The sequence below is a fragment of the Salvelinus sp. IW2-2015 genome, linkage group LG32, assembly GCF_002910315.2.
Source record: "Salvelinus sp. IW2-2015 linkage group LG32, ASM291031v2, whole genome shotgun sequence".
Taxonomy (NCBI): Eukaryota; Metazoa; Chordata; class Actinopteri; order Salmoniformes; family Salmonidae; genus Salvelinus; species Salvelinus sp. IW2-2015.
In genome coordinates this window covers 10,990,397-11,006,650 of record NC_036871.1, presented here as the reverse complement: position 1 = coordinate 11,006,650, position 16,254 = coordinate 10,990,397, and the positions used below count along the sequence as shown (strand labels likewise).

Below are 16,254 nucleotides of genomic sequence, written 5' to 3'. Positions count from 1 at the left end.
CTCTCATCTACAGCACCGTTCATTGGACCAGTACTCTGTTTGTGGAATGCAGTCAAATATCCATACCCAGAGCCATAGATATACTATCCATGGATAGAGCCATGGCTCTGCCTATGTTTATTCATATACTCTTCCTTTCTCTAGTTTCTACAACAGGGGAGTGCCGATGCCCCTCTCTTTAGCTAACGCTCCCCAGACTACCATGGGTAGATGCTGATGATGTTTAAGTGCTTTATCTGTCCATTGAGGACAGTAGCAGTGAGTTGAGGACAAAGGTCACCGGAAGTCCTTCTTTAGTGAGCGTGCTGATGGTACTGGTGGCTGCAGTGGTGGTGGTGGTGGTCATCATCCTCAGCTTGACCCACAAGCTCCAGCATCTCCCCCACTATGGCCTGCAAGGCTCTGCCTAGGTCCTGGGCATTGTAAGGCTTCCCCAGAGGAGGAACGTGCACAAACGCTGACCTGCCATTCCCCAGGTACAGTGACGTGTAGTAGGTGTAGTCACATAGGTATCTGACAGGGACAATGGTTGAGTTAGGGTAAGAGAGACAAAAATAGGCATTAGCTTTTATCAGAATCAATGGATTTGCCATTCAGGTGAATGGGATTTCTGAAGCGGAAACTTAAATTAGAAATTCAGATTATAAAGGCATACACCACCCAAACTATGACATAACACTATCTTATCAGTACCTAAAAAGTATGCTACAATTACAGATTTGGATGTTCATAGATAGAATACATTTGTAATTTGAGTAAACCATCCCTTTAATGGAGTTTCATTGAAAAAAAGTAAGGGATCATAAATAGTGCTGTATTTTTTTATTTCACCTTTATTTAACCAGGTAGGCCAGTTGAGAACAAGTTCTCATTTACAACTGCGACCTGGCCAAGATAAAGCAAAGCAGTGCGACAAAAACAACAACACAGAGTTTCACATAAACAAACGTACAGTCAATAACACAAAAGGAAAAAATATATAAAATCTTTGTACAGTGTCTGCAAATGTAGAAGAGTAGGGAGGTAAGGCAATAAATAGGCCCTAGAGGTGAAAATAAATACAATTTAGCATTAACACTGGAGTGATAGATGTGCAGATGATGATGTGCAAGTAGAGACACTGGGGTGCAAAAAGGTAAGTAAAAATATGGGATATGGGATGAGGTAGTCGGGTGTGCTATTTACAGATTAGCTGTGTACAGGTACAGTGATCAGTAAGCTGCTCAGACCGCTGATGCTTAAAGTTAGAGAGGGAGATATAAGACGCCAGCTTCAGAGATTTTTGCAATTCGTTCCAGTCATTTGCAGCAGAGAACTGGAAGGAAAGGCAGCCAAAGTAAGTGTTGGCTTTGGGGATGACCAGTGCTGCTGGGGCGCGTGCTACGGGTGGGTGTTACTATGGTGACCAGTGAGATGAGATAAGAAAGGGGCTTTACCTAGCAAAGACTTATAGATGACCTGGAGCCAGTGGGTTTGGCGACGGATATGTAGTGAGGGCCAGCCAACGAAAGCATACAGGTCGCAGTGGTGGGTAGTATATGGGGCTTTGGTGACAAAACGGATGGCACTGTGATAGACTACATCCAGTTTGCTGAGTAGAGTGTTGGGGGCTATTTTGTAATGACATCGCCGAAGTCAAGGATCGGTAGGATAGTCAGTTTTACGAGGGTATGTTTGGCAGCATGAGTGAAGGAGGCTTTGTTGCGAAATTAGAGGCCGATTCTAGATTTAATTTTGGATTGGAGATGCTTAATGTGAGTCTGGAAGGAGAGTTTACAGTCTAACCAGACACCTAGGTATTTGTAGTTGTCCACATATTCTAGGTCAGAACCGTCCAGAGTAGTGATGCTAGTCGGGCGGGAGGGTACGGGCAGCAATCAGTTGAAGAGCATGCACTTGGTTTTACTAGCACGTAAAAGCAGTTGGAGGCCACGGAAGGAGAGTTGTATGGCGTTGAAGCTTGTTTGGAGATTTGTCAGCACAGTGTCCAAAGAAGGGCCAGATGTATACAGTATGATTGGTTGATTGAAAGTAGAGTCGAGCACACCACTCACCGGCCTGCGTCCTTTGATACTGACACTGCCACACCCAGCCTTGAGGAGTTGACCCTCTTGCATACCAGGTCCATGTCTATGACTGAATCGATGCATTCAGGGCCCCCCTCCATACAGCACTGAGAGTCTGGACAGAAGCTGCAGTTGTCCACCCGCTTGTAGCCGTGGTTGCGGCCACATTTCTCCAGGGTGACCGTGGTGGCTATGCCAGAGACTCCGACATGGACCACCAACTGTTGACCAGCGGAGAAGAGGATGTGTGGGGTTGGGGTTGTTAGCGGGAATTTAAAGAGATTATTGTATTCACTGTAACATGAGCTACTGAGTAATATCAATAAAGACAACAAATTATGTCATTATGTTTACATCATACAGTAGAAATAAATAGCCTACAGTATGTCATATAGTAAGTGTGCAGACTGTGCACCTAGACACTACGTCAGGGCTTTTATACCATGCCATAAATACATATAAAGTGAGGAACAACACTTGACTCTTGCTATGATTTCTTTTGGCTACCTGTGGCTGGTGCTGTTTCCATAGAGATGGAAGCAGACTTTGAACTGCCTGGTACTCCACTGGCACCTCACAGACGTGCAGATCCACATTCTGAGCCAAGCCTAACCTCTCCAGTTCCTGTACACAGAGGAAACAGGAAGGGTGCGAGAAACCACAAACCCAATTTTATTTGCTAAAGCTTTATTATACCTCGAGTTATTTATTGTGCATCATTGTTTTAAAACCTGTTGATTTTATACCTGTGTAGTGTGTCATGATAACACTAATAACTGTAGTAACAACATTCACACATTGTTAAATAGGTATTAGTGCTATTCTTTATTCAACTTGTGTAATAAGGAAAAACGCTAAACTCCATTACTATGTAATTACTAAATTACATTTAATGTTATACAATTGTGTTACTAAATAATAAAAGTGTTACTATGTAATTACTAAATGACATTTCATGTGATAGAATTTTGCTACTAAATAATAGCAGTGTTACTACTCATGTACAAGTGTAATCAATGTAAGTTGTTACCAATAACATTAGATCTCCTAATGATGCGCCATGCAGAACACTCAAACTCACGTACCTGTACTGCCACCCAGCTAGCATTGATGGTGTGATCGCCAAAAGGTTCAAACCCTAAACAAAATATAGATGATATTGATAGCCTTTTCAAGTCATCACATAGCAACACCAATGCCGGAGGGAAACACTGTTTTTATAGCTTGCTGCTTTATCACTCCAGGCCTATGTGAATGAGAGTGACAAGACTCGTCATTCAAAGTCTAAAGGTTAGATCAAGTTAAATATGATCCATGACAACAGCTGACACGTACAGTCAATTGTCAAACAATATATGCCAATCAGTACATGGGTTTTATAGAATAGATGACACTATAGGCTGCTATAATTTTCATTTTAGTTGTATAGGAGAAGAGCACCCTAAAACCAGACTTCTTGTCAATACGAATGTAGCCTACATATTTCACAGGAGTATCATAACGCAACAATGTATCCATGAATGGCTGAATGGCTACATTGCCGCCTCTGTCTTGATATGCTTGTCATTGGTTGGTTTGCTCTTCTGCTTCATCACAAATCATAGATTTCAACCTGACAGATAGCCGATTACATGGAGTTGAGCGAGAACTAGTGTGGGCGGACCGGAGCTTCGAAGTCAYATAAGATGACGTTTTTTATTTTAAAAACGACTGATATCAGCACCCAAAGAATAGCCCGCAATTAGACATTGTTCTGTGTAATTGCGGGCTATTCTTCAGGTGCTTGAAATCATTTTATGTGGCGTCGGAGCTCCAGTCGGGCCACACAAGTCGCCGCACAACTCCATTGTAAATCGCGGAGTTGAGTTTCGTCGGCTACCTGACAGACAGACATTTCCTGAATGGAAGATGACAATACTGTACAGTAGTTTAAAAATAATTTAGTTTTCAAGGTGTAGAAACACAACAATAGAGGCTAAAGTCCTTCAAACCTAAAATTGTTATTCTTATGGCTCAAATAGTGCAGGCAACTAATTTCAATCAACAGTTTAGTGAAAACTGACAGCAAACTATCAGCAATTTACATAAATTAATTACCTGTCACTATTACCGTGCTTTTAGTCGCCATAATTTGTGAGTTATTGTAAATTCTGCAAAGATGTCATCAATTATTTCTGAACGCCGTTGAGTTGAGAATTCCTCCTCGATTCTCTTTCGCTATCTATTGATTCGTTATTTTGCAGGAGCTCAAGCGTTCTCGTTCTTTCTTCGACGCTTTGACAACACTGTACACCTCAACATCCAGCCGTCTATCGCCATCTACTGTAATGGCATGCATGCAGGGCCGGCTCTCTCGACCTATAGGGGGCCACCAACCCAATAGATTTAAAAAAAAGAAGAAAAAAAAGAGTAATTTTAGGAACGCAATTTGCTATCGAGAGTAACAATAGTAGAATACACCAGGATGCGCATCATTTGGCAGTTTCTCTCTTGTTTTGTCAGTCACATACAAATTACCTCAATTACCTCGACTAATCTGTTTAAAAAAAAAATATTTCACCTTTATTTAACCAGGTAGGCTTGTTGAGAACAAGTTATCCTTTACAACTATGACCTGGCCAAGATAAAGCAAAGCAGTGCGACACAAACACAGAGTTACCCATGGAATAAACAAAAGTACAGTCAAAACACAATAGAAAAGTCTATATACAGTGTGTGCAAATGAAGTAAGATTAGGGAGGTAAGGCAATAAATAGGCCATAGTGGCGAAATAATTACAATTTAGCAATTAAACACCGGAGTGATAGATGAGCAGAAGATGAATGTGCAAGTAGAGATACTGGGGTGCAAAGGAGGAAAAAAATAAACAACAATATGGGGATGAGGTAGATGGGTGGGCTTTTTACAGATGGGCTGTGTACAGGTGCAATGACCTGTAAGCTGCTCTAACAGCTGATGCTTAAAGTTAGTGAGGGAGATATGAATCTCCAGCTTCAGTGATTTTTGCAATTCGTTCCAGTCATTGGCAGAACTGGAAGGAAAGGCGGCCAAAGTAAGTGTTGGCTTTGGGGATGACCAGTGCAATATACCTGCTGGAGCGCTTGCCGCAGGTGGGTGCTGCTATGGTGACCAGTGAGCTGAGATAAGGAAGGGGCTTTACCTACCGATCGCTGCCCGCACCTGCCCGCCCGTCCAGCATCACTACTCTGGACGGTTCTGACCTAGAATATGTGGACAACTACCTAGGTGTCTGGTTAGACTATAAACTCTCCTTCCAGACCCACATTAAGCATCTCCAATCCAAAATTAAATCTAGAATCGGCTTCCTATTTTGCAACAAAGCATCCTTCACTCATGCTGCCAAACATACCCTCGTAAAACTGACTATCCTACCGATCCTCAACTTCGGCGATGTCATTACAAAATAGCCTCCTACACTCTACTCAGGAAATTGGATGCAATCTATCACAGTATCCTCCATTTTGTCACCAAAGCCCTAAATACTACCCACTACTGCGACCTGTATGCTTTCAGTTTTACGAGGGTATGTTTGGCAGCATGAGTGAAGGATGCTTTGTTGCGAAATAGGAAGCCGATTCTAGATAAAATTTTTGGATTGACATTTTGGTCAATGTGCTTGTACCCCGCACATTGACTTGGTGCCGGTACCCCCTGTAAATAGCCTCKTTATTGTTCTTTGATTGTGTTACCTATTTTCTCTTACTTTAGATTATTTAGTAAATCATTTTTTATCTTATTTTTCTTAAAACTGCATCGTTGGTTAAGGGCTTGTAAGCATTTCACGGTAATGTCTACACTTCTTGTATTCGGCTCAAGTGACAAATACAATTTGATTTGACATGGATAATTGAGTGACTGTCAATGTAGGTAATGTGTAAAGTGACTATGCATAGATAATAAACAGCGAGTAGCAGCAGAGTTTAAAAAAGGGGCAGATAATGCAAATAGAGTAGTCATTTGACTGTTCAACAGTCTTATGGCTTGGGGGTAGAAGCTCTTAAGGAGCATTTTGGACATAGACTTAGGTCCAGCCTATGACTAGGGTGGCTGGAGTCCTTGACAAGTTTTAGGGCCTTCCTTTGATACCTCCTGGTATAGAGGTCCTGGATGGCAGGAAGCTTGTCGGTGATCAGACCTACCACCGTTGTGTCATCGACAAACTTAAAGATGGTGTCGTGCTTGGCCACACAGTCGTGGGTGAACAGGGAGTACAGGAGGGGACTAAGCACGCACCCCTGAGGGGCCACCATGCTGAAGATCAACGTGGCAGGTGTGTTGTTGCCTACCCTTACAACCTTGGGGCAGCCAATTGGAAATCCAGGATCCAGATGCAGAGGGAGGAGTTTAGTCCTAGGGTCCTTAGCTTAGTAATGAGCTTTGAGGGCACTATGGTGTTGAATGCTGAGCTGTAATCAATTAACAGAATTCTCACGTAGGGGTTCCTTTTGTCCAGGTGGGAAAGGGCCGTGTGGAGTGCAATAGAGATTGCGTAATTTGTGGATCTGTTGGGGCGGTATGCGAATTGGAGTGGGTCTGGGGTTTCTGAGATGATGGTGTTGATGTGAGCCATGACCAGCCTTTCAAAGCACTTCATGGCTACAGACGTGAGTGTTACGGGTCGGTAGTCATTTAGGCAGGTTACCTTGGCATTCTTAGGCAGAGGGACTTTGGTGGTCTGCATGTAGGTCAGGGACAGGTTGAAAATGTCAGTGAAGACACTTGCCAGTTGGTCAGCGTATACTCTGAGTACACATCCTGGTCATCCGTCTTGTCCTGCGGCCTTGTGAATGTTGATCTGTTTAAAGATCTTACTCACATCGACTACGGATAGCGTGATCACACAGTCGTCCGGAACAGCTGGTGTTCTTATGCATGCTTCAGTTTTGCTTGCCTCGAAGTGTGCATGGAAGTAATTTAGCTAGTCTAATAGGCTTGTGTCACTGGGTAGCTCGAGGCTGGGCTTCCCTTTGTCAGCTAACAATTTTGAGATTGGTAGTTAGTCTAGCCAGCTATCTAAACTTGTAGTAATCATGGCCGATTACTGATTGGGCACACAGGGCAGGGGGGCCCCATTCATTTTGTTAGTCATTCTCACTCAGATATCATACTAACAAGCAAAATTTGTAGAATTGCATGAAATTTGTTATGAAATTGCAACATTTTCTCTGTGCCCGAATATCTTTAAAACTTGTTTTGCCGCAAGGTGGGGGGGGTACCCAACCAAATCTTGCTCAGGGCCCCCAAAATGCTAGAGCTGACCCTGCATGCATCCTCCCATAGTTCATTCTCCTGAGTTTATTGGCTTGACTAATTTGCTTAGTCTATTGTTGAAATGACACATGCAATGATCAATTTGTGAAGGCTGTCTAAAGCCAGAAGATAGCAAATGTATATGAATAAATGTTTTGTATTCATAAGGCATTTCAAGTCTTCTTTTCACTATCAAATGTATTTTCCTCATGCATTTATAATCTCTTCATTTGGTAACATTGGCACTTTGCATATAATAAAATGATTTTCCCAACTCCCAAAATTAGGACAGGTTCAGCAGAATAGAGCAATGCCAGCTGTAGAGGCCTTTAACTTCATAGGACCTGATAGAGTTTGCATTTAGCCATTTATAAACTTCATTGCAAAAAAGGTAAATGTTGTTACAACTCACTTCAGCCATCTTCTCAGCTTCGTCACATATGTAAAGCAAAATATGAATCCATGAATTGAATTTGATAATAAAGGCACTCCCATGTTGATATCTGTTCACCATAATAACATAGTTTGTGTTCAGTCCACACCTCTGTTTCGGTACATGACTCATACATTCTAGCCTGATTTTAAATGCCATGCTGCTTATGGATGAATAAAGAAAAAATGCAGTTGTTTCTGTCAAAATAGGAAACTTTTGGTTGGTGTGCGTAATCTATTCCAAGAAAGAGACATCAAAGGGAGATTATTTCACTAAAGGAACCTATTTTAATTGATGACATCCTAACCATATGTATTTTTTATGTATAATATTCTGAAGAATGCTGGAAGATGTAAATCTGGAGATTGTGTGTGTGTGCTTATTGGTGAGAGACAATCACACACACACATACTGCCCGATCCTCCATTCACCACCCACGCATCATCCTGTACTGCAGTCTTCAACAACCTCGATCCCCTCCCCCCCATTCATTCACATGCTCTTGCGTCACAGCCTATGTCAATGTTGCCATGGAAACAAATGATGCCCTTGCTATTCTGTGGTGCTGATGCAGCCAGTCTATGGACGTCATTACTTTTTACTGGGGGAATTTGGCTATTTTGGCTGCCTACCACCCCGCTGCGCTGGGCTATTCATAGGAACAGCAGACAGCCATCACTCTTTACAGTCTTATAGGCCTAGAGCTTGAAACCATTTTTCATCACTCCTTATTTCTCACTCGGGCTTTCTGGTCTGAGGTGGCATATCTCTCATGCTTAACCAGTCTAATATTGTGTTTCCGGGCAGATAAAATATCCTTTGCAATAACCAACAGAAGAGCTATAAGCTAACCATTCACATTTTTTTGGTTGAGTTCTTAGTCAAACATTGGCTGTTATTTTTTAAGAAAAAACATGGTTTCCTTTTCCCTCTGCAGTATTTCCTTCCTCTTTTCTGTTAAAACCTATTAGGTAATTGCATCCTCAATAAAACGCCCCTTAATCTATTTGGCCAAGCTGTGCCATCTCTCTTAGAAATGTGCTTGGATTGAAAGACACAGTATTAAACCATTTTTGAGATCAAATGTTTCCACTCAGTGTTTGACTGCACACCTATTACTGAGCCCATGTTAATGAATTCTTACAGGGCAGGGTGCCTTGTAAGAACGTGCCAACGAGTAGGTAAACCACCACTTCCCTCCGTATTATTGGCCAATGTGCAATCATTAGAATACAAACTGGACGATCTAGGATTAAGACTATCCTACCAACGGGACATTAGAAACTGTAATATCTTATGTTTCACCAAGACTTGGCTGAACGACGACACGGATAATATAGAGCTGCCTGGCTTCTCCGAGCATTGGCAGGACAGAGCAGCTACATCTGGTAAGATGAGGGGTGGGGGTGTGTCTATTTGTCAATAACTGCTGGTGCGCAATGTCTAATATTAAAGAAGTCTCAAGGTATTAATCGCCTGAGGTAGAGTACCTTATGGTAAGCTGTAGACCACACTATCTACCAAGAGAATTCTAATTTATATTATTCGTAGCCATCTATTTACCACCACAAACTGATGCTGGCACTAAGACCGCACTCAACGAGCTGTATAAGTCCATAAGCGGCACTCCTAGTGGCCGGGGACTTTAATGCAGGCAAACTTAAATCTGTTTTACCTCATTTCTACCAACATGTCACATGTGCAACCAGAGGGGAAAGAAAAAAAACTCTAGACCACCTTTACTCCACACACAGAAACGCACACAAAGCTCTCCCTCGCCCTTCATTTGGCAAATCTGACCATAATTCTATCCTCCTGAAACCCGCTTACAAGCAAAAACTAAAAACAAGTAGTACCAGTGACTCACTCAATACGGAAGTGGTCAGATGACATGGATACTACGCTACAGGACTGTTTTGCTAGCACATATGTTCCAGGATTCATCCAATGGCATTGAGGAGTATACCACCTCAGTCGCCGGTTTCATCAATAAGTGCATCGACGACATCGTCCCAACAGTGACCGTATGTACATTTCCCAACCAGAAGCTATGGGTTACAGGCAACATCCGCACCGAGCTAAAGGCTAGAGCTGCCGCTTTCAACGAGCAGGACCCTAATCCGGACACTTATAAGAAATCCAGCTATGCCCACAGACGAACCATCTAACAGGCAAAGCAACAATACAGGACTAAGATTGAATCCTACTACACCGGCTCTGACGCCCATCAGTTGTGGCAGGGCTTGAAAAATATTATGGACTACAAAGGGAAACACAGCCACGAGCTGCCCAGTGACGCGAGCCTACCAGACGAGCTAAATGCCTTTTATGCTCGCTTCGAGGCAAGCAACACTGAAGCATGCATGAGAGCACACGCTGTTTTGGACGACTGCGTGATCACGCTCTCCGTAGTCGATGTGAGCAAGACTTTTAAACAGGTCAACATTCACGGGGCCAGACGGATTACCAGGACGTGTATTCAAAGCATGCATGGACCAACTGGCAAGTGTCTTCACTGACATTTTCAACTTCTCCATGACCGAGTCTAATACCGACATGTTTCAAACAGACCACCATTGTCCCTGTGCCCAAGAAAGCGAAGGTAACCGGAGCGCCAAGTCTAAGAGCAAAAGGCTCTTTAACAGCTTCTACCCCCAAGTCATAAGACTGCTGAACAATTAATCAAATGGCCACTCGGACTATTCACATTGAACTGCATTGTTGGTTAAAGGCTTGTAAGTAAGCATTTCACAGTTGTATTCAGCGCATGTGACAAATACAATTTGATACAATGTATCTGGAGATGTATCCTCTTTGTCTGTTTCTTTGTCATCATATAGATACTGTATATATACAGTAGATCACTTGTAATGAAGAATAGACTGAGTGACACAATGAAACACACACACTCAAGCATACACACAGCCCAGTTCAGTTTGTTGAAGTGTCAGTTTATTCTTCATTGAAGTGTGTGTCTCATACTGAGCACATACGTAATTTCATCATCTAGTTTTGATTAACATTTGGTTGAGTTGTAAACTAATTTGAATTCAGCATGAAATCAACAAAAAATATCACAATTTCATTGGATTTAGGTAAAACAATTGGGTGAAAAAATGTGATATTCCCTTACGTTGATGACTTTTTTGACATGATGTGGAAACTACTTGAGTCAACCAGTGTTTGCCCAGTGGGGTGTGTGTGTGTATATTCGGTAAATAAAAGTGTTTAAGTGCGCTTATTCACATACAGCTGTCAAATGATAGAATGGCGCTGAAGGAGATGGCTGCCGTTTTACGATCCCATAACCAAATTGTGCTATTGTGTATGTTTTTTCACGTTATTTGTAACCTATTTTGTACATAATGTTTCTGCCACCGTGTTTAATGACTGAAAAAAGCTACTAGGTATCGTGGACGAAGGCTCGGGTGCCTTGTAAGGATCCGACGACGAGAGGGTAATCTACCTTTACCATCGGTCCTATTAGCCAACGTACAATCATTCGATAATAAAATAGACGAACTACAATCACGTATATCCTACCAACGGGACATTAAAAACTGTAATATCTTATGTTCCACTGAGTCGTGGTTGAACAACGACATGAATTTAAGCGGGTTTTAAGCTTTTCCGGCAGAATAGAACAGCGGCCTCTGGTAAGACAAGGGGTGGCGGTCTATGTATATTTGTAAACAACAGCTGATGCACGAAATCTAAGGAAGTTTCGAGGTTTTGCTCACCTAAGTATCTCATGATAAGCTGTACCACACTATTTACCAAGAGAGTTTATGTGCATTTTTCGTAGGCAGCGCTCCTAGTGGCCGGGGACTTTAATGCAGGGAAACTCAAATCCGTTTTACCTAATTTCTACCAGCATGTTAAATGTGCAACCAGAGGGAACAAAACTCTAGACCACCATTACTCCACACACAGAGACGCACGCGTACAAAGCTCTCCCTCGCCCTCCATTTGGCAAATCTGACCATCATTCTATCCTCCTGATTCCTGCTTACAAGCAAAAACTAAAGCAGGAAGCACCAGCGACTCAGTCATTAAGAAAGTGGTCAGATGAAGCAGATGCTAAGCTACAGGACTGTTTTGCTAGCACAAACTGGAATATGTTCTGGGATTCTTCCGATGGAATTGAGGAGTACACCACATCAGTCACTGGCTTCATCAATAAGTGCATCGAGGATGTTGTCCCCACAGTGACCATACGTACATACCCCAACCAGAAGCCATGGATTATAGGCAACATCCGCACTGAACTAAAGGGTAGAGCTGCCGCTTTCAAGGATGCCCTCCAACAAACCATCAAACTGGCAAAGAGTCAATACAGGACTAAGATTGAATTGTACTACAGCGGCTCCGACGCTCGTCGGACGTGGCAGGGCTTGAAAACTATTACGGACTACAAAGGGAAGCACAGTGACACAAGCCTACCAGACGAGCTAAATTACTTCTATGCTCACTTTGAGGCAAGTAACACTGAAGCAGGCATGAGAGCATCAGCTGTTCCCGGACGACTGTGTGATCACTCTCTCCGTAGCTGACGTGAGTAAGACCTTTAAACAGGTCAACATTCACAAGGCTGCAGGTCCAGACAGATTACCAGGACGTGTACTCCGAGCATGTGCTGACCAACTGGCAAGCGTCTTCACTGATATTTTCAACATGTCCCTGTCGGAGTCTGTAATACCAACATGTTTCAAGCAGACCACCATAGTCCCTGTGCCCAAAAACACTAAGATAACCTGCCTAAATGACTACCGACCCGTAGCACTTATGTCCGTAGCCATGAAGTGCTTTGAAAGGCTGGTCATGGCTCACATCAACACCATTATCCCAGAAACCCTAGAGCCACTCCAATTTGCATATTGCCCCAACAGATCCACAGATGAGGCAACCTCTATTGCACTCCACACTGCTCTTTCTGACCTGGACAAAAGAAACACCTATGTGAGAATGCTATTCATTGACTACAGCTCAGCGTTCAACACCATAGTGCCCTCAAAGCTAATCACTAAGCGAAGGACCCTAGGACTAAACACCTCCCCCTGGATCCTGGACTTCCTCACGGGCTGCCCCCGGGTGGTAAGGTTAGGTATCAACACATCCGCCACGCTGATCCTCAACACGGGGGCCCCTCAGTTGTGCGTGCTCAGTCCCCTCCTGGTCTCCCTGTTCACTCATGACTGTATGGCCAGGCACGACTCCAACGCCATCAAGTTTGCCGATGACACAATAGTGGTAGGTCTGATCACCAACAACGATGAGACAGCCTATAGGGAGGTCAGAGACCTGTCCGTGTGATGCCAGGACAACAATCTCTCCCTCTATACTGGGTACGGCCCAGTATATCACTGCACTGGGGCAAAGCTTCCTGCCATCCAGAACCTCTATACCAGGGGGTGTCAGAGGAAGGCCCTAGAAATTGTCAAAGACTCCAGCCACCTTAGTCATAGACTGTTCTCTCTGCTACCACACGGCAAGAGGTACCGGAGTACCAAGTCTAGGTCCAAAAGGCTTCTTAACAGCTTCTACCCCCCCAAGTCATATGACTCCTGAACAGCTACTCAAAGGGATACCCAGACCCCTCTTTTACACTGCTGCTCTCCGTTTATTATCTATGCATAGTCACTTTAACTCAACCTACATGCACATATTACCTCAATTACCTTGACTCTGTACCGGTACCCCCTGTATATAGCCTTGCTATTGTTATTTTACTGCTGCTCTTGAATTATTTGTAACTTTTTTTTGTAGGTATTTTTCTTAAAACTGCATTGTTGGTTAAGGGCTTGTAAGTAAGCATTTCACTGTAAGGTCTACACCGGTTGTATTCGGTGCATGTGACAAATAACATTTGATTTGAAATGGCGTGTGAACAATGGGCTCGTCCGAGTTGATCACTTGTCATGGTCACCGCCTTTCAGTGTGTTGCATTTTGGGGATAAAAAGTGTCTGACTTGCAAAATATGATCTGATTAAAGCTCATAAAGTTTTGACTGTAGTCGACTGCAAGTTTCTGCAGTTGCTCTTCACCACTTTCATCCTGCAGCAATCGCCTGCATTGTTGGAGGCTCATTTGGGTGGTTGACATAAGACGTGACTGAAACAGGAACCAACTTTACTGTAATTCAAATGAATATGATATTTGAGGCTCTCTCAACAATTGGTTTACAATGCACACTCATATTTTCAGCTTGTGAGTGTGTGATATAGGGGTTGTTGGAGACACGTTCATTTCGACATTAATAAACAATGGCAACACTGCCATGTCGCACTAAACCTAGATTTGGAAAACCACATCAGTGTCCGATTTTCGGCTGTCACAGATGCACCTCCCCCCAACTTCACTCGTCGACTTCAATCTACAGTCGGTTGCTTTCGCTTTACCGCTCAAAACGACCCCATTGTCTAAATTCAAGTGGAGTGAGCTGAATAAACCTTATTTGCGCCTTCCTAGTTTCCAATAATGCCCCGCCCAGTCTCTTTTGGCTACCCCGAGTATTCTATTTTATGACATCAAACCACAATGCACTGCACTGTTTGCAGTTTACCTAAAGTTTCCATGGTAATAATGACTGGTTCAGCCCATTATTTAAATCAGACCGGAAGCATACGTCATTTTGGGCCAATCTTAGCGCGATGAAGTGACATAATGGAATTTTTAGGGTTAGGAAGCAAGCAGCGGGTTGGGTGTGTGCATAGCAGTCGTTCCATTGGGAAAAAGCGCTAGACGCGGGCGAGAAGAGCAGGAAAAGCTAAGCCACTACTATTGTTTCAGCCTCAGGCATAAAGGTAGGCTAAAGGGGGACAGTCGATTAACTCGATCAGAGTTTGAAGAGAGGAAAAATACAGGAAACTAACCTGAACTCTGTTTTATTTCCTGAGTTTAACTGTTGAATCGTCTTAGTTTATGCGTAAAGCTCAACAGACCCTCATGTGAAGGGTTATAATGGAAATAACCCTTTACCCTGGTAGTGTGCTGAATACTCGAGGGATCTCAAGCCTCTATTCCTACAACAGCATGATGAAAAAAGACATGAGTCTAAACCTGGACGACCACAGCTCCAATCTGAAACCGAATCTCCGGGACGCAGACGGAATTCTGAACTCTTCGGACTTGGGACTCTTGAAATTGGCCACTCCGGACCTAGAACGATTGATTATCCAATCGAATGGAATGGTTACGACGACCCCAACCTCTCAGTTCCTCTATCCGAAGTCAGCCAGCGACGAACAAGAATTCGCGGAAGGCTTCGTGAAGGCGCTTGAGGATCTTCACAAGCAGAACCAGCTGAGCGAGGGGACGTGCGTACCACCGGACAGACTGGACCTAATCGGCTCCAACGCAGCCCCGGTCGGCTTGCCGTCAGATCTGCCAGTGTACACGACTTTGAACGGCTATGGAAATAGCCCACTGGGCACCACAGTGAATTATTCCACGGATACCATTCCATTCCCACCGCCACCTTCTAATCTGATGAGCGTCCATCAACAGGCGGCTGCGGCAGCGCTGTCACGGCTTCAGGCGTTCAAGGACGAGCCGCAGACGGTCCCCGACATGCAGTACTTTGGAGACAGCCCGCCGTTGTCTCCTATTGACATGGACAACCAGGAGCGCATCAAAGCTGAGAGGAAAAAGCTGCGCAACAGAATAGCGGCGTCCAAGTGTCGCAAAAGAAAGCTGGAGAGAATATCGCGTCTTGAAGACAAGGTCAAAAACCTGAAGACTCAGAACACTGAACTGGCCTCCACAGCCAGTGTGCTCAGAGAGCAAGTGGCCCAGTTGAAACAAAAGGTTATGAACCATGTCAGTAATGGATGTCAGCTTATGCCAAAGCAAGTACAAGTTTACTAGAGGATTGTTTAGGCAACCAACATCATGGGGTTAGTTATCCTCTGAGGATATTGACTAACTGAAATACAGTAGGCTATTTGCCTTTTCTCATATAATAGAATACAAATTCATACCTGAAAATCCATTAGAACTGGAACACTATGGGTCTCTTAAAAATGTTGGCTATAAGCCCGTTTTGTAGCACAGACAATTTTTGCTGCCCTCTTTCGGGCAACAAGCATATCAGCTCTCCAATGGACAAATGTAATACATAGCCTACAAGGATAGCATTATCTGCATGTAAACTGGACAATCTCAATGAGTGCAACTAAACACCAGGATGTCATTGAGTGCCTGTCATCCACTGTGTAATATGCCTTACTTGTTTACAAGCACTTATTTACCAATGACAAATGTATATTTTATTTACCAAAACGTCTTATTTTGCAAATATAAATTGTGCATGTCTTGTAAGCTCGTGTACAGTAATTCTGTTGTGCAGTTCTATGTGTTGTCACCATGAATGTAGCCTTCATTGTTGTTGGCCCCATGTAGCCATTTTTAATGGGATTTTATCTCAAAGATGTTTATTAAATTCACTGAATTGTTTAATCTGTCAAGTCTTCTTGTGGGCTGAC

At 43.4% G+C, this 16,254-nt stretch overlaps 2 protein-coding genes across 2 annotated transcripts; one reads left to right on the top strand and one right to left on the bottom strand.

Annotated features, from left to right (window-relative positions):
- Window positions 1-103: 103 nt before the first annotated feature.
- On the bottom strand, window positions 104-4,290 carry LOC111956991 (pyroglutamyl-peptidase 1-like). Its single transcript, XM_023977697.2, has 5 exons — window positions 4,164-4,290; window positions 3,152-3,204; window positions 2,574-2,690; window positions 2,055-2,287; window positions 104-513 (listed from the first exon to the last, which is right to left on the bottom strand). Exons 1-5 carry the CDS (start codon window positions 4,192-4,194, stop codon window positions 294-296), a joined length of 654 nt encoding a protein of 217 aa, XP_023833465.1. The 5' UTR covers window positions 4,195-4,290; the 3' UTR covers window positions 104-293.
- A 10,142-nt stretch (window positions 4,291-14,432) lies between these two features.
- On the top strand, window positions 14,433-16,228 carry LOC111956789 (transcription factor JunD-like). Its single transcript, XM_023977407.2, has one exon. It carries the CDS (start codon window positions 14,732-14,734, stop codon window positions 15,635-15,637), a length of 906 nt encoding a protein of 301 aa, XP_023833175.1. The 5' UTR covers window positions 14,433-14,731; the 3' UTR covers window positions 15,638-16,228.
- The last annotated feature ends 26 nt before the right edge of the window (window positions 16,229-16,254 follow it).